This window comes from Artibeus jamaicensis, unplaced genomic scaffold (assembly GCF_021234435.1).
Source record: "Artibeus jamaicensis isolate MK-2021 breed Jamaican fruit bat unplaced genomic scaffold, CSHL_Jam_final contig_1998, whole genome shotgun sequence".
NCBI classification, from domain to species: Eukaryota; Metazoa; Chordata; class Mammalia; order Chiroptera; family Phyllostomidae; genus Artibeus; species Artibeus jamaicensis.
In genome coordinates, this window is record NW_026521407.1 from 16,747,536 (window position 1) to 16,770,707 (window position 23,172).

The 23,172-nt window shown below is 54.3% G+C and overlaps 1 protein-coding gene across 1 annotated transcript in view; it reads right to left on the reverse strand.

The window, feature by feature from the left end:
- Positions 1–370: 370 nt before the first annotated feature.
- Positions 371–23,172, reverse strand: part of CACNG5 (calcium voltage-gated channel auxiliary subunit gamma 5) — a 29,968-nt gene continuing 7,166 nt past the window's right edge. Inside the window, exons 2-6 of the mRNA XM_037128074.2 lie at positions 5,692–5,943; positions 3,623–3,709; positions 2,573–2,713; positions 1,062–1,207; positions 371–782 (exon numbers count right to left, since the gene is read on the reverse strand). Of these exons, the coding sequence (XP_036983969.1) occupies positions 525–782; positions 1,062–1,207; positions 2,573–2,713; positions 3,623–3,709; positions 5,692–5,887 (828 nt within the window). The 5' untranslated portion in view covers positions 5,888–5,943 and the 3' untranslated portion in view covers positions 371–524. The remainder of the gene's footprint in view (positions 783–1,061; positions 1,208–2,572; positions 2,714–3,622; positions 3,710–5,691; positions 5,944–23,172) is intronic.

The following is a 23,172-nucleotide window of genomic DNA, read 5'->3' on the forward strand; positions in this document are numbered from 1 at the left end:
GAATACAAGATTTCACAAGGAACACTGCTTGACAGTTCTGAGCCAGCCAGACCTCTGTATCAGTCACCTTTTGGTCCGTGGTCCAGATCGTGAATGTGAGGGCCAGGCCAGCTGGCAAGCACACAAGTCCCACTGGGCCTGTGTAAGGAGCTTGGCGTCTCAGAGCTGGCCTTGGACTGAGCCATGAAGCTGGGTGTGCAGGGACCAATACACGGCTGCAACACCCACCTGTTCCAGGAAAGTGGGGAGTGGCTGGTGTGGCTGGCACTCAAAAGGTGGGGCTGCACCCATGCTCTCAGCCAATCTGCTTGCCCACTGGCTCCATTCTCCTGACACCACTGTGGGGCAGTTGGAGATACTGTGTGGGTGGGGGCCGGGGAAGCAGGGAAACAACTTGGGTCAAGTGACAACAGCTAAGCTTGGGGGAGGCTGGCCTGTCAGCCACACGCCTGGGCTCACAGGCCAGCGGGGGAGCTCTGGAGAAGCTGCCTGGCTGTCCAGTCCCAGGAGGCAGGCGGTGAGGCTCAGCAGGGGGAAGAGGACATCTGGTCATAGTCGGGGCACTTGAGCAGGGCTGGGTAGTTGCTGTTCATCTGCAGGGAGGCGTCGCTGGAGATGTCGGAGGGGCTGCGGCCCCGGACCCAGGCATCCGGGTGGAGGAACTGGCCTGAGTAATCAGAGCAGTTGCTCAGCCGTGGGCGGTAGAAGCCGGGGTGAGGCCTGTACATGTCCTCAGCGGTGTACCTCTTCATGAACAGGTACACGGACATCACCCCCGCACTCTGTGGAGAGGAGGGAGCAGAGGAGGCTCATGCTGGGGGCCTGGCCTTGCTCCCAGCAGGGGGACACAGTGATGAGAGCCACTGGGGGTGGGGGAGGGTGGCGACAGGGGCAGGGCCCTGGACCATCCTGGCCGGAGCAGCCGTGAGCAGGTAAACCGTGACATGTTCTGGGGACGAAGGGCAGTGGAGTGGTGGGTCCAGGGTGGGTGTAGCCTGCCTTCCTCGTCCGGCTGGGCCCGGGCATGCCCTGCTCCCCACCCAGCCTGCTGGAAGGGTTACCTCTGTTAAAAGGAAGGAGATGGCGGCGAAGGCAAACGACCAGCCGTACTTGTAGCTGAAGTAGGTCTCTGCGTCCTTGGTGCGGTTGAGCATCTCATCGTTGATGCTGGAGATGTAGAGCACCAGGCCGACCACGAGAGAGAGGCCTGGGGGGCGGGCAGCGGGGCTCAGAGGGGAGGCCCTGGAGTTTGCCGGTGGGACACACGCCTCCCCTCAGGGTTCAGGAAGAAAGCCCGGAGACAGGGCACTTATTCCGGGGTTCAGGGAGAGGAGGAGCTTGCTTCCTGAAGACCATGTTTAGACCATGACCTTCTGGAAAGCGTACATGTGCAGGTAAGAAAGCTCCCTGCCTCTGTTTCATTTGTCCATTTTTTGGGGTGGTGAACACACAATACTACATACAGATGATGTATTATGGAATTGTATCCCTGAAGCCTGCATAATTTCATTAGCCAATGACACCCCAATAAAGTCGATAAAAAAAAGCTCTCAGCCAGCCTCCTCTTGAACTGGTGGCTCTCACCCCTCTGCTGTCCGGAGTCACCTGTCGGATGTGGATGCCCACCCCCCTCCCGTGGACGTTCTGAGTCACCCGAGGACTGGGGTCCTGGCACGGTACTATCTTACAGCTCCCCCCGGTGACCCTGATGTGAACGATGGCGACAGCCACTGAGCTAGCAGGGGGCTTTTGCTAAACCGAGGAAGAAAACCGACTCCCACTGACAGAGGCAGCCAGGCCTCCAGCCCCCATCTCTCCGGCCACGGCGGGTAACATCGCTTCAGAGACGATCCGCTCCCGGTTTGAGCAGCAGCCCCCCACCCTTCGCCCGACCACTGGGTGTGGCCTGAGGAGGTCATCAGGCAGAGAGGGAAGGAGAATTTGTCCAGATTTTGGTAACTGTTCAGTCGGGGCGGGGGTGGGGGGCCCCGTGGGGGTCCAGAGTCCCACTGCCATTGTGCCAAATAAATGACAGCCTCAGGCACCGTCAATGAGTGACTGTAATTGAATCAGCACACAATTAATTACCCTGTTTTGAGCTGTTCAGGTTTAATTCCCTTCACATGATTAAACCAGGGCATCTTGAAGGATGAATGTTCAAGGAAAATCAGTGTGACTCCAGACTTCCCGGGCACTTAACTCACGCCTGCGTCTCTGCTGGTCCTGCGGACCCCGGGCCCCGCTCTCGTTAGAACCACTGAGTGCGGCCCAGTTAGACCTGAGGTTTCTGATCTGACTGCTGAAAAAATCTCAGGTGCCTCCCAGCCACTGTACAGCCTTGACTAAGGTCAGGTTCATAGCAGGAGGAAGAGGAGCTTCACCCTGGGTCCCCACCTCCTGGCCTGGGTGGAAACAGCACCATGCAGAGGGTGGGCTGAGGACACTGCAGGTGCCTGGGTCACTCACTCAGCTGGTCTGCGCCGGGGGCCGACCCACAGCCACGGCCAGGACTGCCCAGAGTGTGGCTGTTTGGGCGTTGAAAGTCCAGAGTGAACGAAAACCACAGACTTACCCGAGAGGATGAAGAAGATGCCAGAGACAAAGGCCAGTATTGTCCGGTGGGGACGGATGTGTCCGATGTTGCTCAGGATGAAGCCAATGAACATGAAGAAGAGACTGACGAGGGGGAAGGGTGTGGCTGAGCGAATCATTTCTAATTGAGGGGACAAGAAGACACCATTAGCCTCCACTTGCCTTACCCTCCTGAGTCAGGTGCTCCTGGAGGTGTCTGCCAGCTGGTGCCCATGGCCGCACTGTTCACAAACTCCCCAGCTCTGTCCCTTCCTTGGCTGGCCTGGGACCTCCCGGTGCTGCCAGAGCCTTTGTCCCTTCGCCCTTAGCTTGTGGAGTCTGTGCTCAGTGTCAGAACTGCATGGAAAGCTCACTTTAGGGGTCAGAACCAGCTCTGATGAGGCCAAGGCCACGGTCAGTCTTGCTGGGGGGCCAGAGGGCTCGATTCAGTTCTCCGAGTACTTCGGTCTGGATGTTTTTGTCCCCATCCCCCCTCCCAAATCCGTGTGTTGAAACCTACTCCCCAGTGGGATAGGATCAGAGGCAGGGACTTTGGGAGTTGCTAAGGTCAGGAGGGTGGAGCCCTCCTGCACGGGATTAGTGCCCTTATAAATGAGCCTCCAGGGAGCTCCCTCACCCTTCCACTGTACAGGACAGAGCACGAGGGCACCCACTATGAATCGGAAGACAGCTCTCGCCAGAATGTGACCATGCTAGAGCCTCAATCTTGGACTCCGAGTTCCCCGAATAAGGGAAGGACATTTCTGCTGTTTATGAGCTACCTGGTGTGGGGTATTTTGTTCTAGCAGCCCAAGCAGGTATGGATGCCCTCTCACTCGCCTGGGTCACAAGGCTGGGACATTCCAGCAACCTGTCACCATCTTGGGATAAGTAATGGATAGAGCGGGTTCCGGGCAGCTCGGTCCAGCATGGCCAGCTGAGCCCAAGGACATCAGCTCTTGGGAACCGAGCTGGTTGCCCTGCCTCTTCCCTCCGCCCTGCTCTGCTCTGCGGAGCCAGTGGCCCAGCGTGGAGCATCTGAGGCACCTACTCAGGACGTTGACCGTGGACTCGGACGTCAGCTGGGTGTTCATAGGCATCACGTATTCTATGGTGAAGCAGCGTCCCCGCTCCTCACCTACGAAGACAAGAATCATTTACCTTTCTGGGTTTCTCCGGAAGGTGAACTTGAAGTTATTCAAATTGTATCTTTAAATGCTTCTAGAATCTTTGACCCTCAGTGTATTCACGTCTGGACAAGCTCCAGACCCTGGGGGGTCCCGTCCCCCACGGCAGAGCTGGAGCACAGCCGGACGTCACGCCCTTCCTGAACCCAAGCTCCGAGAGGCGCATGAGAAGTGGCCAGATTGCAAACTCAGGCTGAGTAACATGACGGTGGCCGTCTTGCTGTTCGGGGACAGACTCAGTGCACGGCGGGCTTAGATTCCCTGGTGCGGGCATCACGGAGCAGAACCCCCAAAGCCTTGTCAACCACTTCGGAAGCCAGACGCTGGGGGCTTCCAACTCTGCCTGATGATTGCCACATGGTCCCAGGCAGTGAGGGGTGAGGTCAGGTCCCAAAACAGACGCAAGTCACCAGCAGGCCAGGCCTTGAGGTGTCCCCCTGTCGAATGCTGGTGGGCACCAGGTGGGCACTGGAAATATGGGGGACCACTGTCTAATCTATAGGACTGTCTAACCACTGTGCTGTACACCTGAAACTAATGCAAAATAATATTGAATGTAAACTGCAATGGAAGAATAAAGTTAAAAAAGAACAGAAAAGGAAAAAGAAGAGGTAAAAGGAGCGTGAGTGACCAAAGACTGAAGTTGGGGTCTCTGGCATGTCTGCAGACCATCAGGGTTGTGGGGGTGGGGGAGGTGGGGCTGCGGCTGCCACCTGGGAGACCACCCAGGCCCCGTTTGGAGGTGCCTGGGGGAGGGTGGGGACCACGAGGCAGAGACGGGAGGGATGACCCCGACCAGAGAGACCGGAGAGGAAAGGAGGAAACCACAGCCTCGCTGGGCGGGCCGCTCCCAGGAGGCCGGTCACAGCCGTGAGATGCAGACGGGCTGGTGGCTTCCCGAACTGGAAAACTGGTTAGAAAGGAAACAACAGGTGCTGGTTTCCACTGCATTCCAACTCTGTCCTTGCAGCGGCCCTTTCAGACAGAGTTAAATACAGGTGTAATGGCAGTCGGCGGCACTGCTCACCAGGGTGACAAATGCACACACACACCCGTGGGCACCAACCCCACGCCCACCTCCCAAAGCCCTGCCACGCAGCTGGGAGGACCCCCGGGCCCCTCTGCCCAGGGCACCCATAGGTTACAGGGCCCTCCAAAAAGTGCCCAGGGACCACCCTGTGGTGATTCCAGTCAGCCCAAATTTGTGGCCCATCTCGGGATGTGGAGACAGAGAAGCTCTTCTTGTACAGGCTGCTTGCGGCCTGATAGCGGGACAAAGGATAGTAGTGCGGCTCCGAGGCTTCCACAGCAGCAGGGGCCTCTGGAAGAACTAGCGCTGGCGGGAGGACTGGACAGGCGGCACCGGACCTGCCCACCTGGCGGGGTGGGAGCGACCTGCACCTGGGAGGCCTCCCCGCCACCCCCTGCACACAGACACAGAGAGGCTGCCAAGCCCCGCCCACCCTGCACACCAGTGGTACTGAGTCAGGGAGACGTCCTTCCCCTCCCCCAAGCCCCACTGCCTCGTTTGTAAGGTGGACGAACCCACAGTCCTGCCTTGCGGGGAGGTGGGGAGATCAGTGAAGCAGGGGGTTCAGGCATGGCAGGCGCGTGAGCCCTGTGCCTGTCAGCCGCCCTCCGCCTGCAGGTGGAGTGTAGGGGAGGTCGTGGTTTACACACGCCTCTCAGGTGGGCAGACCCAGGTCGCCAGCGATGAGAGCACTTGCTCAAATGGACGCTGCCCATCAGGACTCGAGTTTGGGGTGAGTCCCGGTTGCTGCAGGGGACACTGCCTCGGCTTCCAGAGGATTGTCTAGTAAACCGTACGGCACCTCCCCCAAGGGTGGGGGAGGGGCTCCTGGGCAGGTTTTCTGGGGTGGGGGTGGGGCTGCTCCTCTCTGGGCGGAGCTATCTACACCCTGGGTGTCCTTACCTGCGAGAAAGCAGACACGCCACAGGCCCGAGTGCAGGGACATCTTGATCTCCGTGCTCTGGTTCTGGGGCAGGACCACGCCCTCCTCCAGGTACAGCCAGTAGTCGGTGCTGACGGCGATGCCCAGGAGGCCCAGGCCGCACACGGCGAAGACGCTGCTCAGCAGGGTCAGGGCCTTCCTCCCGCAGGCGCTCATCTTCTCCACGGCTGAGTGGGGGCCGCGGCCCTGGTCCCGCCAGCAGGGGGCGAGCTCTGGGGGTGGGAACAAGTAGCGGCTGTACCTCTGAGGAGGCCAAGGTGAGGGGCCTGGGGGAGGTAACTAAGGTGAACTCCCCCTGGCTAAACCGATGTGTAAAGAGCAACAGGCCGGCTCCCTGGAGGCCAGGCCGCTGGGCTGAGGTGCACTCTCTTCTTCCTGCCAGGAACTCACAGCTTTCTTGCCAGGCTACTGCAAGGGGCCAGCTTGTCCTCTGTGGGAATCTCCCTTGATGGATAATGCTATCCATCCATCCATCCATCCATCCATCCCTCCACCCAGCAGTCCCCTGTGCCCAACACGGGAGATAAAAAGACAAACCCTGAACGTGATACTATCCTCACTCTTGAAAGCTTCCCACCTAGAAGGACAAAGGCTCCCACAAAGCAGTTAAAATGCAGCTTCCAGGAGGCTGTGCTAGAGATCTGCCCAAGAGCTCTGAAGCAGGGAGGAGGGCTGGAGGTGTAAGCTCTGCCCGAGGGCTTCTCTGTGTGGAGAAGGACTCTGAGGGTCAAGTGCACCCTGGCAGAGAGCTGTAGCAGCCAGGAGGGGAAGTGGCGGCAGCCTTGGGAAGAGGCAGAGGGTGAGAAGGCTTCCTGGGAAGGTGTCTTCTTGGGAAGCACTTCGATCAGTGCAGTTCTAGGTCAACAGAAGTGAAGAAGCCACACCACACAGTCTGAGCTCAATGGACTTCCTAAACCCACCTAATCAGAGACCGACTCTTGCCTTGGCAGGAGCTGGCTCCGAACCAGCCACAGAGGAGCTAAGAGTCCCTTCAGGCCTGCCTGCTGACACCTGCCAGGGCCAGGCACTGGGCTGGGAGCTGGGGAGCCCTGAGGGGTAAGGCCGGGGGACACTGACCCCCACGGAGCCCAGAGCCCAGCTCAGGGCCCTGACCACTGGCTGCCATGTGGCGTCACCCAGGGTTTGCCCAGCCATCCCCGCTGCCTGGGCATCGCTCTGAGAGATCCTGGTGCAGCTGGGCTCGGTGTTTTTCAAGTGCCCCCAGTGATTCTAATGCGCAGCCCAAGTTGAGAGGGACTGGACTTTGCTACTCAAAGTGTGAACCACAGACCAGCCACATCCCCTGGGAGCTTGTTAGAAATGCGGATGCTTCAGCTCTCCCAACTTTGTCCATCAGAATCCGCATTGCAATGAGATCCAGGTGAGTTGTGTATCTGCTGAAGTCTGCGAAGAACTGGGTCAAACAGGTGACAGGGAAGCCCAGGATGTGATGAGAGCCCAGAAGAGGGTCACCATGGGGGGCTCGAGGGGTCAGGCAGAGCCCACTCCAGAGAGGGTGGGCCTGGGCAACTCAGCGTGCCTTACCTAAGCCAGTCGTGCTCACGATGGTGCCAAGTGTGAACCCTGTGCAGTAGTGCAAAGCCAGAAATGCTAAAACGGTGTGAATGTTCACACAAGTGTCAGGCATCGCAGCACCTGTGGTGAGGGGGGAATGCCACCCGGCGGTGACCCAGGGCCCTACTCAGGGCATGGCCTCATGTCTCAGTGGGTTCACCTGCAGGGTCTGAGCTGGCTGGAGGAGGGGAGAAAGGGAAGGGGAGGTAAATGGGTGCTCTTTGCAGGAAGCGGGGGACGTCCGGCACTGAGTCCACAGCACTGGCCCTGCCCTATCGGCTGACCACAGGAGGGCTGACTGACCTGTAGAAGGAGCCCCAGCCGGCTCCCTGGAGCTGGGTGTGAGCCCATGGAAACCGATGCACTCTGTCCGCCAGGCCAAGAGCAGTGGGGTTTAACCCAGGCCGCTCCTTCCTGAACCAGCTTTGACAAAGAAGGAAAAATGAAATGCAAAACAGCCAGCCCTCCCCACCTAGCCAAGTCCCTCTCCACACGGTGGGGTGGGGGGCGGAGCTGGCTGGCTAGGCTCCCAACTGGGTTGCAGGTATGTCACGGAGCACCTACTTTGTGTGGAGTCCCGTGCTCACTGCCACAGGGGAGGCAATGGCATCAGAGGCACTGTGTGCAGAGTTCACCAGCCGGGAAAGGGGGACACAACAGCATCAGGGCGGTCACAATGGGGCGGGACCCACCTGGCAGGTGGACCTCGGTGGGGGAGGGGCCCTGGAGACTGCTGCATGGATCGGTGGGTTGGGCAGTGACGTGGGAAATGATAATTAAGGTTTTCATTGATGGTTGGCTAAGTACATTCGCTTACATTTGAAGCTCCCAGGGCCCCCATATCTTCCAAAGAGAATGGGATTAGAACCCAAGGACAGTTGCTGGAGGGAAGGGAAGGAGAATACAAGGGTGAGATGCCTGGATGAGAACAGAGCCCCACAAGCTGCAAAGAGCCTTGAGAGGCAGGAAACCAGGGCCGCAACCTGGTCACTAAATCTCTGTGTAAGACCGGAAAATCGACCCTTCTGGGGCCCGTTTTTCTCTTGGGTAACCCAGAGGAAGGGAACAATAAAAGTACCGTCTACTGAAGCTTTAGCATGACCATGAGGCATTTGCTAAGCACTTTACCATCTGTTTTAATTCTCCCAACTCTACCACCGCCTCCCTGCACAGGCGAGCACACTGAGGATCAGAGAAGTTAAGAAACTCACCCAAGGTCACTCAGCTGGCGGGTGGAGGTGCCCACATTTGAACTTCACCCTGCCTCATTCTCAAGACACTTCCTGTGCCACCCCTACAAGTGTCTTCCAAAGTGGGGTCCCACACAGCAAAATTGCCTTGGAATATTCTAGCAAAAAAGACTCCATTGAAAAAAAGCCTTGACAAGCGCTGCATGTAGGTCTTGAAGAATCCCACTGCACACGCACACGTTAAGGCCTCGGAGATCTAAGCCCACCGTGCACTGAATCTGACCCCAAACCTCATGCATTCCAGGGCTTTGCCTACATATCTGTCCATGCAACCGTGCCTCGCTCTGAGACAGCCACGCTGGGGACAAGGCTGCCCAGAACAACCAGGCCTGCCCTGCTCACCCCCCAGAACGGCCGGGAGATTAAACATGACAGGGCTTTGAAAAATCCGAGGCACCGTCCTGGTGTAAGGAATTATTCTTAAGCACCGATGGGCAAATAAGCCCCTGTGCTTGTAAGGCAGATGGATCAGGGCTTCTGAAATACGACAGCCGGTGCGGCCGGAGCCGAACAGCCCATTTCAACGATAAGCTTGTCAGCGAGCGAGACAAAGAAAGGGTCTGGGCCTTGGAGGCTCGAAAAGATGAAGGTGGAGAGCAGACTGGATCTGAATCTATAAACGCGAGAAGCAGAAGAAGAGGCCGAGGCTGGCCTGGCCCGCGGAACTCTGCGGCAGCACAGCCTGAAGGGGGAGTGAGCGTGGGAAGAGGAGGCGTCCCCTTCCAGAGCAGGAGACAAGCTCGCGGGCTCTGCACAGAGCAAAAACAACAGTCCTGTTCATGACACAAGACTAGTTGTGCTTCCATCATGAAAGCGTTCTTATCTACAAATAAACGGCAGCATCAGGACCTCACAACTACCCTCTCTGTGGGGAGCATTAGCCCCATTTTGTGGATGGGGAAACTGAGGCTCCGGGATGTTAGGTGAGCCTGCAGGACGTCCTGGCTGGGGGCCAGCCTCTGGATTTAGACCTCGGTCCGATCCCGAGTCCATGCTCTGGCTGCACCGTCTCCCTACTGAGGACATAGACCCTTCTGGAGTGTTGGGGTGAAGAGACACATCCAAAGTGGGCCACTAGGACATCTAGAGACGTATGTGACACAATACTTGGAAGATGGTCTTTGTAAAGGGCCACGTCACCTAAGGGCCATTGGCTGATCCTACCGGGCTCGCTCTCGGCAGCCCCCGGCTGACCCTCCTCTGCCATTTCTGGGAGGTGCTCTCCGACTTGGCATTTCTGATTCCGAAAACACCCTGTAGGGTGAAGGACTGATGTTTCTCTCAAACCACACGTAGGAAAGTCAAGGTCCAGAGGGGAGGGATACCTGAGGCCGCCCAGCCAGGCCCCTGGAGGGACCAAAGTGTGAACTGGTAGTTTTTTGAACACTGATTCAATGCTTTTCCCCCTGTGCCGCATGGAAAATTGTGAGGCAGCAGATGGAAATTACCTGTGCTGCCCCATTCTGAAAACGATTAACTTGCATCTTAGTTCATTGCCTTTGCCTTTCTTTTGACATCACTGCCTATGTTTGCACCCGATGTCGTCTGGCAGTGGCAGCAGGAATGGGGGTCCCGCTGGAGACACTGGTCTGGGTGAAGTCCTGGTTCCCACACCATCAGGCTTTTGTCCAAGTCCTTGCTCACACACGACCGTCTCTCCTTCCACGAAGCCTGTCCTTCACCCACAAGGTTCATTCGATCTTTCCGATGGGGAAGGCGGACGCTTTTTATGAGCCGCTGCCCCGAAGAGATGCTTGTCCCCTAATGTTACACAAATAAAGCTGGATGCGAAACCACGTCTTCCAAGAATTCAACTGTCGAAAAAAATTCACAGGCTGGGAAGAAGTAAACCAAAATGTGGATGGTGGGTGTTTCCAGGTAATAAAGTTATGGATATTCGATTTTCTTTATCACTTTCCTGTGCTCAACAAAGCTTCTAAAGAAACATGGATTATTTTTATATCCAAAGTAGAGAACAGACATAAAGACTAGAGTGGTCCATTCTCCAACTGCTGCCCTCGTGTGCAGGGTCCCCGCGAACTCCTGGGCTAGAGATGCTGAAATGCAGGGTTACCCTCTGGGGCTCGGGGCCCAGACATGGAAGTCTGGCAGCTTCAAGATGATTACCTGGGTGCCATTACCTCTAAGCATTAGCTTGTTAATTATCAGGCATTAACAGTTGCTAATTATCATCCCATGACTAGCAATTAGGGAGAAATGTCTTGTGGAGAATCAAATCACTAATGGAACATCTCCCTGCTCAAGCCAATAATAAAAGAACTTGGAATGGCGTGCTTAGGGCTCAGACACAGGTGAGGGCACAGGTGAGCGTGGGAGCCCAGGTAGAGGACTGGACGGTAGTTTAACAGGAGGGAAAGAGAGGGAGGGTGGAAGGACTGTCCAGTGTGAACGCTGATCTGTTTCCTACCGGCCCAGAGAAACCCTAGCAGCACTCGAAGGGCTCAGGGAGCAGGGGCTCCCGACGGTCGCAGCAGCTGCCCCTGTGAGCTGGTCTAGGGACTCCGCATCCACTTGTCCGGCTCCCAGCAGGACAAGCGGGTGACCGTCCACCCCCAGGGGTTCTATGGTCCTGCGTGCTTTCCACTGTGCTGAGTGCCAATGCATTCTACGGTGGTTAGAAAGTGACCACAAATTTCCTGTCACTCCCCCTTTTGGGAGGTGGGGCCCACGCACGTCCCCTCCCCTTGAGTCTTCGGATGTTTGTGACTGCTTCAACTAATAGCGTACACCAAAATGATGCTGCGTGACTTCTGAGGCTGGGTCATAAAAGGAGATGCAGTTGCCGCCTGGCTCTCTTGAGAACTCCCTTGGGGGAAGCCAGCCCCCAGGTAAGAAGTTCAACGCCCTGAGATCGCCATGCCTCGGAGAAGGGCTCTCAGACTGGGCCCCACTCACCTGTGGGGCTGGACAGTTCTTCGTGGGGTGGGGCCTTCGTGGGCAGTGCGGGGTGTTTGGTAGCACCCCTGCCTCTACCCACCAGTTGTTAAGACACAAACTTGTTTCTGCATGGGTGCAAGCACCTCGGGTTGAGGACACTGCTTCGGAGGCTGCTCACGGGTGCTCTGGTTGACAGCCCCGCTGAGGGACCAGCCAGCCGTCAGAACCAGCTGCCGGCCACGGGCTCAAGCCATCTTAGACGTCCGGCCCAGCAGAGCCTGTGGATGAAGGCAGCCCCAGCCAATGTTCTGAGTGTACCTGCATGAGAAACCCCAGCAAGGACCGCCCAGAGGAGCCCTGACCGGTGTGGCTCAGTGGGTCAGGCGTTGTCCGGGAAAGCAAAAGGTCACTGGTTCGATTCCTGATCGGGGCACATGCCTGAGTTGCGGGTTCTGACCCTAGTCAGGGTGTGTTCAAGAGGCAACAAATCAGTGTTTCTCTCCACCTCTTTCTCCTTCCCTCCCCCTCTCTCTATAAATAAATAAATAAATAAATAAATAAATAAATAAATAAAATCTAAAAAACCCCCCCCAAAACCCCAACTGTCAGGCTGAGCACTTCCCAAATTCTTGACCCACAAAATCACAAGCAAAATATATTGGCTGTTGTTTTATACCATCATGTTTTGAGGTAATTTGTCATATAGCAGAAATTCCCAAGACAATTTTATTACTCAGTGATAAGCAAGCTCTTCTAAGTGCTAGGTATGTGATGAGTCCCAGGTGCGATTGTTGAGGATGTGACTCAGTGACGGAGGGTCCGCGGGTCGCAGCTCCGTCCCTGGAGTTTACGGCTACGTGGGGAAGAGAACGGCATCCCGGCTCTGGGGTCAGGCAAACCTGAGTCGGAACAAACGCCAGTGCTTTCCTTTCAGATCCTGCGGGAATCCCACGACCACGCTGACCCTTGGTCTCTTCATTGGAGAGCAGGGCTGGCTTCTCATGGGTCACTGCAAGGGCCTATGACAGCGTCCCCGAGGGAGGCTGGGCCACTGCGCGCCAGCCCGGTGAGTGCTTCAGTCACGACATGACACCCTGGCACCCAAAGAGCAGTGAACAGCAGGGTGGGTGGAGCAGGGGGATTTTGTCTCTGAAAAGGAGCAAAACGGCCTGGGCTCTCTCATCACTTCCCAGCTCTCTAGCCTCCCTCTCATCCTGGCAGTTGGTCCCTGCAGAAGTTTCACACCCCTCCTCCCGCCCCCGCCCCCTCCCTCCCGGACCAAATTTCAGCCTTCCTGTCTCGCCTCCATATCAACGAAGGCTTCAGACTGCAGAGATTTTAGGTTCTTCTCATTGGGGGAGCTAAACTGCACACGGGTGTAAAGGGCACTCGCCCGCAGCTGACCTAGGAGCTCTGCAGGCCCTGGAGACTGTGGTTCCTGTTTCCTGGGCCCGCAGGCTGGGTGCACACAGGGTGCAAACACGCCCCGAAGGCTCGCAGGACACGCGTCAGACCAGGGCCCACAGCGACGTCCGTGATGGGAGGGCGATGATGGCGGCCCAGTATGGGGCTGGTCTCTTCACGGAGCGTCCACATCCTCGTTCTAATCCCTACCTGGACAGGCCCCACGAGGATTACGGTTATTTTTTTTACGTAAAGGGACTTACAGATGGAGGCCTGGTGGTCACCCAGTTCACGCTGACAGAGGTTAGATTCAAACCTAGGTGCGTCCAGCCCCAAGGCTCGGGCTCTGAGCCCACGTACAGGCTCCACCCACGCCTCCCCCATGTCACTGTGGACGCCCGCCCTCTCTTCTACTTACTCCAGGGATATAACGCAGTCTGCCCCCTCTCTTCAACAACACAGAGCTGCATTTGTTATAATTTTACAGCAAATGTAATTTATATCTTATGGGATAATAAAATATATGGAATATATTGGGATATATTATGGAATGTGGAATAACAAGCCATAAGACCATCCCATGAATCTATCGCGTTTGAGCAAACATGTCTCTACCTTGGGGCTTCTGTGCTTCTGACCTGGGGCATCCCTCGTTCCCAGCCCTGCTATCAGCCAGGAATGACAGAGGTTCGCCCTCCCCTCTGCCACACTATGTCACACCCCAGCTGGGGCCACACTGGGGGACCCTGGCAGCAGGAGAGATGCAGCAGATGTCCCAGCCACCCCTAAACACCAGTCCCACGAGGAGAGCAGCCACCCCCGAAGTTCCAGCCCAACAGAAGTGGGTTTTTACCTTGTGGTTTTTGTAGAAGCCAAACTCCCCTTTAGAAAAGGCAGAGAGAGCGACACCTGCCCTTCTTCCTTCCCATCCCACACAACCTCGACCAGGGCTGCCCAACACGCCCCTCAGCGACACGAAGCCGTAACTGTCGGCAACGAGACGCCCACTCTGCGGCTGCCTCCTCCCGCTCACACCTCCAGCGACGCCTACTGCGCCCGTAGCTTTGCAGCCCCCTGACTACCGGGCACGAGAAGAGCCAGCGAGAAATGGAAGACGGCTTCCAACCCTGGGCCTTAACACGTGTAGACGGGAAAACTGTTCAGGCTCGGTCTCATTTTGGTGGCACTGTCCATCCATCAGACCCAGGCCGCCGACACCTGCAGGGACCGTGGAGCCCGGGGGTTTCCGCTTTCCTGGGGATCCTGATTTGGGGTCTGCTGCTCCCCTGTGCACTTCTGTCCCCCCCCGGTTCCGGCCGGCTGACGTCTGCTGTATCAGGACTCTGGGCCAGAAACTGTTCTACGCAGTTTACACGTATTAATTCACTTAATCCTCGACACAACCCTTCGTGGCCAGCACTACGATTAAAAAGAGGATACTACTAGTACCTTCTTCAAAGGGGGGTGAGGATTAAATGAGCCAACACACGTGGCCAGCTTAAAATAGGGGCTCCTGCCTAGCACATTGTAAGTGTACAAAGCAATTTTTAAAAAAAGATTTTATTCTTTTATTGTTAGAGAGAGGCAAAAAGAGGGAGAAAGAGAGGGACAGACACATCGATGTGAAAAAGAAACATTGACTGGTTGCCTCTCAAACATGCCTTGACTGGGGACTGAACCTCCAACCCAGGCATGTGCCCTGACCAGGCATTGAACCAGCAAACCTGCTTTGTGGGACGATGCCCAACCAACTGAGCCACACCAGCCTGGGCACACAGAGCAATCTTAACTGTGGCCATTATCTCCACTTCGTAGATGAGGGCGTTGGTGGTTCCACCTCCTAGTCAAGGTCACCAGATAGAAAATGGGGGAGCTGGGTTTTGAACCCAGCGATCTGGTCCCATTACCTGCTAAGCAGAACTGCCTCTCGCTCCTCTTATCCTGTGAAGTGGCAGAAGTCGTTTGGACAGAGTGCTTAGCTCACCACTTGGGAAATCTCGCCTCCGGGAAGTGGAGACTCCTGCCGGTCAGAGGGAAACTCGGACCCAATCTGGCTCAGAATTCGTCCGCCTCTTGCTCGAGATAAGAGGGCTGACGGTCTCATTCCTTTTCTGCTTGGCCTCTGGCTCGCTCAGGCGCACAGGCAGCCCAGGTGTTTTCACACCAAACGGTGAGCGTGCAGTTGCAGTGGGAGGGAGAGGGAAGTAGCTGAGCGGTCCCGGCCCCGCCTCAGGGTTATCCTCGTTCTGTCCAGTCCCTCCTCTGTGCTCGGAGTTACTATTTAAGTTTCAAGAGAGGCATTTACTTTTAAAGATTTTCATTTTTAGAGAAGGGGGGAGAAAGAGAGGGAGAGAAACATCCATACTCGATAGATACATTGATAGGTTGCTTCTCTCACACACCCCCAAGCTGGGGACCTGGCCTGCAGCCCAGGCACATGCCCTGACTGGGAACCGAACCGGCAGCAACCTTTCAATTCACAGGACGGCGCTCAATCTACTGAGCCACACCAGCCAGGGCAAGAGAGACATTTTTTTTTTTTGCTGATTCTTTCTTCAGCAAAAGGGGGCGGGGGAGGGAGGGAGGGAGAAGGGGTGGGAGAGCTGGGGGAGGTGCGCTGCAGCAAACCCTGCTACGGAAGGACCCTTGGGAGACAATCAGTGTGGCCTGGCCCGGTTACCAGGCCGTGGGCGTGCTTCTATAAATACCTCCCGCCATCCGTTTTCCTGCCTCTGGCACATTCTACCCTAACTCAGGATTCTGATCGTCAGCAGCCCACATGCCCAGGCCCGCTCCTCTCCACCACCCCGAATCCCTGCCCCTTCGAGCCCCGAGCCCTGGGTCACACAGAGAGCCAGGCGGGTGGCTGTGGGCCTGGGAGCAACACGCACAAGCCCAGGGTTCCAGCCCTCCCAACGTTAGTGCAAAAAGGAAGACGAAGTGCCAGCCGCTTCGGGGACAGAGCCTTGAACCAGAGGCACAAGGAGAGAAAAGCATAAAAGGGCTGATGTGTTTCTCCGAGGAGTCAGCTCTCAACACGATGCTGCCCACTCCTCCGTCTGCCCCTGTGACTTGGCATGAAATGATGTCTGGGCCTCCCTGAGACCCAGGGGCCTGGTTCTGAGCATCCCCCACTCTCCCTGTGGGTGAGGAGATCCAGGGCCACTCAGTAAAGTCATGTGGCCCCTGGAGGTTCTTGCCTTAAGGGATGCAGCATGACTCTGGACAAAATCAAGGTGCTTACGATGTTTTTAAAGAGACTTCAATATCTCCTGACTGGATGACAGAACTAACAATCTGTGCAGGGAACTGAGGGCGAGGCAGGAATGGCCTCACTGTGCACCAGGCCCCCAGGAGGCAGGTGGGGACAAGGATGAGGAGGCAAGGGTGCTGCACTCTGCTTTGCAGCCAGTGACACCACCTTGCAGGCCCAGAGCCGCTGGGTGTGGGAGGGCACTGGTCTGGAGAAAGAAGCAAAGGCAGGACAAGCGCGAACCTCAGCCCAGCTGTCACTCCCCCTGTGGCTCACTGCTCAGGACATCAGCCCACTAAAGCCACCTGGACGCCCTGGGCCGGGGTGGGGGTGGCTCTGGCTTCCAGTCCCGAGTCAGCCTGGGTTGGCCGTGGGGCCTCGGCTGCTGGCTCAGCCTGTTGGAGTCTCATCCGTAACTCAGGAATGGCTGCTTTTCAGGGCGGCTGTGAGGGTTCTGTGCCATGAAGTAGGTTGGGGGTTCTCGGCAAATGTTCATCTTCATTTCTCGATCCAGGAAGGAAGCCAGACCGGCCACCAAGGGGGCTGACCCCAGTGTGGAAAATGCGTGGGGTCATGAGGCGGTGCTGGCAGGAAGGCGAGGGGGACATGTGTGTGTGCATCTGACTTTAAGACCAGCTTTGCTGACTGTCTCCCAACTGAACAGGTGGAGATCGGGGCGGCACGTGGTGGGCATGGGACACAGAGAAGCCCTCAGGACTGCTGGGGAGGAAAGTGCCTGCTACGCAAGGGGTCAGGTCAGGAAATGCGAGGAGGAAGGGGACCCCCCGGAACCCCATGGCACGATGGGATCGAACAGGACACAACCCCGGGCCTTTGTACCAGTGGGCCTCAATCCCCGAGACCCAGGAGCATCGTCTTGAAGAGTTTTACAGAAATCCCAAAGACGATTGCTTCTGAGACCAATTACACCTGACCTTCTGGTGGGGCAGGCAGGGGGGAGGGCGAAGTGTCAGTATCACAAAAAATTCCAGGTGATTCCAATGTGCAGCTGAAGTTGAGGACCACAACCCAACACGGGGACCCTCACAAGCCTGGAGAGGTACAGACCCCGGGCTCACGGCTGGACCTTAGTTCGGTTTGGATGGGAGCTGAGCTCTCCATCATGGAGGCCACCAGCCACAGGGGGCTCTGGAGACGCACAGCGCGGCCAGTCCGAGCCCAGACATGCCATCAGCCCAGAACGCACACCAGATGTCTAAGACTTCGTACGGAGAAAGAAAGTAAAACATCTCATTGACAATGTTGTAAAACACCGACTACATGTTGAAATGGCATATGGGGCTAAGTGAAATGTACGACAGAAAAATTCCCATCACATCATACAGCTCTCATTATAATCTACTGGACCGCGCTGGTCTGAGACTAGCCAGTTCAAAGATGCGTTTCCTGTAGCTCTCCTGTCTGTAAGTTAGTTTCATCTGTTTTTTTTTTTTTTTTACAGGAATGGCACTTCATGATTCCATTTATCTACCACTCTCAGAATGGCAACAATAGAGAAATGAAGAATAGATTCGTGGTTGCGGGGATCGGAACGAGAGGTGGGTGGAGGAGGCCCATGTGGCTGCAGGCGGGAACCTCACGGTGTGGGCACGCTCTGCGCCTCCACTGCGGCTACTCAGCATCCGGCTGTGGCCCGTGTGCCGCGGTTCTGCAAGACCTTACCATCCGGGGAAACTGGGTAAAGGGTTCACGGGATCTCTCCGTACGATTCCTGTCCACTGCATGTGAATCTACAATGACCTCAAAATAAGATGGTAAGTTAGAGAGAACAGTGTCACCTCTGACACGGTCACGTCTGTGCTGTGCTGGCCAGAGCGTAAGGCGGCGCAGCCCTTTATGAAAGCAGTTTGGTGACATGCCCTGAGCCTTAGGCATTTTCACTTCCCTCAGCCCCCCAAATTCTACTTCTGGGAGCTGCTGCTAAGCAAGTGGATGTCAGTACACACGTACACAAAGATATTTATTCTCTGTTGTATGCAGTAGCACAGCGCTCAAAACCACCCAGGGTCTTTCCGAAAGAGAAGGGGTATAGGAACTATGGTTTGTCCACTCAATGAGCTATTATGTAGTCATTTATGGAAAACCCTGATAAGATCATGTTAAATGAAAAAAAAAAGCGAAATACAAAATATTGCTAATTTGTAAAACAAAAAATTCGTTAACACATGGGATAATAAATATAACAACATTAATAGTGGTATTTGGAATCAACTATTTGGGAAAATATATTTGCCAATGATACCTTGGATAAGGGTTTGATCTCCAAAATATATAAAGAACTCACACGACTCCACTCCAGAAGACACAAAACCCAGTTAAAAAATGGGCAAAAGACTTGAACAGACACTTCTCCAAGGAGGACCTACAGAGGGCCCAGAGACACATGAAAAGATGCTCAGCATCACTAGCCATCAGAGAGATGCAAATTCAAACCACAATGAGATACCACTTCACACTGGTCAGAATGGCCAACATAAACAAATCAACAAACAAGTGTTGGAGAGGGTACGGAGAAAAGCACTGTTGGTGGGAATGCAGTCACTAGGGCAGCCACTGTGGAAAACAGTATGGAATTTCCTCAGAAAACTAAAAATGGAACTGCCTCTTGACCCAGCAGTTCCACTGCTGGGATCATGCCCTAAGAATCCTGAAACACCAATCCAGAAGAACCTATGCACCCCAATGTTAATAGCAACACAATTTACCATAGCCAAGTGCTGGAAGCAACCTAAGTGCCCATCAGCAAACGAGTGGATCAAAAACCTATGGTACATTTACACAATGGAATTCTATGCAGCAGAGAGAGAGAGAGAGAGAGAGAGAGAGAGAGAGAGAGAGAGGGAGAGAGAGAGGAGCTTCTATCCTTTGCGACAGCATGGATGGAACTGGAGAGCATTATGCTAAGTGAAATAAGCCAGGTGGTGAGGGACAAATACCATATGATATCACCTTTAACTAGAACATAATCAACAAAAGAACAAAGCAAACAAAATATAAGCAGAGACATTGAAACTAAGAACAATCTAATAATAGCCAGAGGGGGGGAGGGGACAGTAGGGAGAAGGGTCTTCAGGAACTACTATAAAGGACACATGGACAAAACCAAGGGGGAGGGTGGAAGCAAGGGAGGGAGGTGGGTTTGGATGGGGTGAGGAGAAAATGCAGACAACTGTAATTGAACAACAAAGTAATAAAACAAATAGTGGTGTTTTGATAGTAGGGTTGTGGATGAATTTGTTTATTCTTTTTCTTTTGCTGTTTAATAAATATGCACCACATTTTTCTCTAAGTGACCTATGATCTTTCCCCTTTTTTAAATGAGCTGTCTTCCTGCAGCTAAGGGACAATGCCCCATCAGGAAAGAGGGTGGGTAGCAGACTTGCCCCCTGCTGGCTGACCACGGTGGTGCAGCCTGGGGCCCCAGGGCACAGCTAGGAGAGCAGTCACAGGTTCCGCCAAGTACCCCCAGGAGGATTTGGAGCCCTGTCCCTGCACCAATGCCACTGAGAGAACCCTGACTGTTTAGAGGGTAGAAAGGAGAATCTGTAGCTTCAGAGCTTATGTGAACTCTGGTGAGATACATAAGCTCTCTCAGCCGCATTCAGCAAAGACATAAAGTGGCAGCATTGTAACCCCTGCGTGAGGGGGTCCTGGAGGAATGAAATGACACAGGAGCACAGCGGTTTAGAAGCTGCGTTTCACACTTCACTACAGAATGCCAATTCCCAAATTGCACTCCCCCTGCAGCGTGTAAGAGAAGGGGGACTTCTCATTGCTTCCTACGGTGTGGTCGGGCTTCTTGTCAAACACAGTGGGGACAAAACGGTGTCCACTGTCATCTCAACATGCACTTCCGTGACTGCTAGTGACATGCAGCATCTTTTCACGTCCAGTCCCTTCCCTGTTCCCTTTTGTAGGAAGCATCTGTTTACGTCTTCCCCCCACGTATTTTTCTCTTGGGTTCATCTTATTTCTTACTAATTTATAGGAGCTCTTGAAATATTCTGGATATTAACCCTTTGCCATATGTATGTGCTAAAACATCTCACAGTCTGCTGCTTTTCTCTTCACTTAATGGTATCTTTTGAGAAGTTCTTAAATATATTTGAATGCACGGTACTATTACTCATTGTTGTATGTTGCTCTTGTATACAGCAATATTGCTAAACAGGAGCCTCTTAGATTTTCTGTGTAGGAGATCTATAGTTTGAATGCTGACACTTTTGTAGTTTTTCATTCCAATTCCTATACCTCCTACTTCTTTTTCTTGCACTAGTGCAGTGTCAAGGCACACTGGGGGGACGACAGGGACATGCTTGGTCTGATTTTAAAGAGAATGATTGTAACATTTACTACAAAGTAGGATGTTTGTTGAAAATATAGCTCATCAGGGAAAGGAAGTTGTCTCCTATTGATAGTTTGTGACAAGGTTTTCTTTTTTGGTCATATTGATTTTTATTGTCCTTTCCACATTCATTGAGATTTCCATGTTTATTTTTCTCCTATAATCTATTAACAAGGTAAATTGCATTAATAGATTTTCTAATGTTAAACCACTCTTGCATTATTGGAATAAATTTTGCTTTTGGTGTGATATATAATATTACATATAGATTATAGGTCAATCTCACTCATGACTATCAACACAAATGCCAGTTCGACATTATTACATTGACGATGTCTGTGTTTATAGTCATGAGCAAGGTTGACTTATCATTTCCCCCACTGTCCTACTTAGTGTCCTCATCAAGGATATTTCTGAACCACAATGAAATACCATGACACACACACACAAGTGGCTAAAATTTAAAAGGTTGACAATAGTAAGTGTGGACCAAGATTTGGAGTAGCTGGAGCTCTCAGACATTGCTGGTGGGAATGCAAAATGGTACAGTTACTTTAGAAGACAGTTTGCAGTTTCTTATAAAGTTAAATGTGCTCTTGCTGCACAACCCGGCAATCCCACTCCTAAGTGGGCAGGTTTCTAGTCTCCTGTTCACAGAGGAGTGTGGCAACTTCTGGCCTTGCTAGGGCCCAAGGCCACATCTTCCTGTTTCTCGGTGGGCATTAAATTTCAGACTTGAGCTCCTATGGCCGTATCTGGGCCCAGCGCCTCCTGGTCCTCCTTGGGGTCAGTTCACATGCTGAACACTCTGGGTTTGAGTTCCTTGAGGACTTCTGTCTTTCTTCAGAGTCTGCTGTGTATTTTAAAACCTTAGGTACTGTTAGGTGGATGGGTGTGTGTTAGCTGAGCTTACTCTGTTGCTGACACTGGGCGTGTCTAATTCAGTATCTACGTTTGAGCCCCTCTTGCCTACAGGTGGTACCAGAAACCTCTAACACGCCACCCAGCCTTCCGGAGTGGGGGTGGGAAGGGAAGACGGCCTCTTTTTACTTTTCTGAATTTCCCGACGTGCTATAACAAGCACACATTATTTCTCCAATTGGGGTACATACGCATGTGAGTGTATACACATATATAAACTTTAACTTAAAAATGAACAAAAGCTGACCTATATGTAAGGAAAAAAATACTTTTAAACCAGAGCCACTGCATGGCAGAGGGAGGCAGACAGTGAATTCCGGCCCCTCTCCTGGCATGGCCTCCTCTGCCTTTTCCTGGGGCAGAAGCCAGCCTGCTCCAGGCTTTTGCAATGTTCTATTTTTATTTTCATTATTTAACTGTGTCCAGTATACATTGCTGAGCGGAGCGCTCAGCTCCATAGCTTAATGGACAACTGACCTCGGTTTGCAAAGGCGCAAGTCACGTGGGGCGCTGCAGGCTGTTAGCGGGCTCCTTAGCACGCCCCGCCCCGTCAGTTCCCGTCTGAGGCAGAGAGAGCAGGGATGCGGCTGCCGGGGAGGGGCCCAGGGCGAGTGGAGGGAGCCGGTCCACTTGCAGCCCGCTCTCGGGAGCTGAGGGGCTCGTGGGGCCGCAGGCGGCTGACCATCCATTTGTTTTCTCACCTCTGCCGGCTCGGTCACCAGTCACTGAACTGAGCTCCTGGCCAGACTGACTAAGGGGTTCTCCTACTTCCACCTCATCTTCTTTCTTAGTCACTTAATTCTGGACCTTCACAGTGATCATAACTGCATCTTTGGACCATCGGACCCCACAAAGGTCATACACCCAGTTGCCTGGAAAATAATGGGGTGATTCACCAGGCAAACAGGCTCAGAAGAGTTTGTTGATCGACTGCATTGACCTTGATCCTCGGCATTCGTAATGTTTCACCAAATGTTTATACTGGATGCTTTCCTCAAGCCTAGCAAGATGCTGACATGGATGGCATGATCCATTTGGCAAGTGAGGAAACCGAGGCAGAAGAGGAGGCATCCTGCCCAGGGAGTGTGGGACAGGGACTTGAACTTGTGTCTCCTGGGGCACAGTCCTCAGCCGGTACTCACACCATTCTCCCCACAGAGAGGCAGGGCGTCTTCCCAGGTAGAACCATGGGCACAGAGCCCTGGGGGCCAGTCAGCCAGGAAGTGTAACCCCCAGGACTTGGGGTCAGGGAGCCCGCTAGGCTGATCTGTGGTGAATCTGCCCCTTCCGGGGGTAGGAAGGCAGGACAGAAGGGCTGCCGCTTTCTCTTTGCCTCCCGCCTCCCTCCCTCGGTTGCCTGCACTGCCCCCCCCCCCCCCCCCGCCCCGTTCCCCAGCCGGTGTCTGCAGGCCGGCTGGATGATGAGTGTTCCTCATTCTTCCCACAACAACTCATTCATCAGGAGGGAGACAGACGTCTGGTCCGCAGGGAAGGGAGAGGGAGCGGAGGAAATCAATAACTGAGAGTGATGTCTCTATATTGTGCCTCCTGTGCGGTATTTCCCTCTGCGGAGGCAGGACAGGGAGAAAATGTTGCCTGCGTCTCTGATGCTAATTGATCTTGAGGCTGGGTGAACCCAGCAGTGGCCCCTTAAGGGCTGACGGTCACCTGCTGGCCCTGGGCTGACAACAAGCCCTCAATCAATGTGCACGGGGCTACCACTGATCTGATTGGGGTGTCCTGGCTCCTCTCCACTCCCAGCACTGGGGCCTGC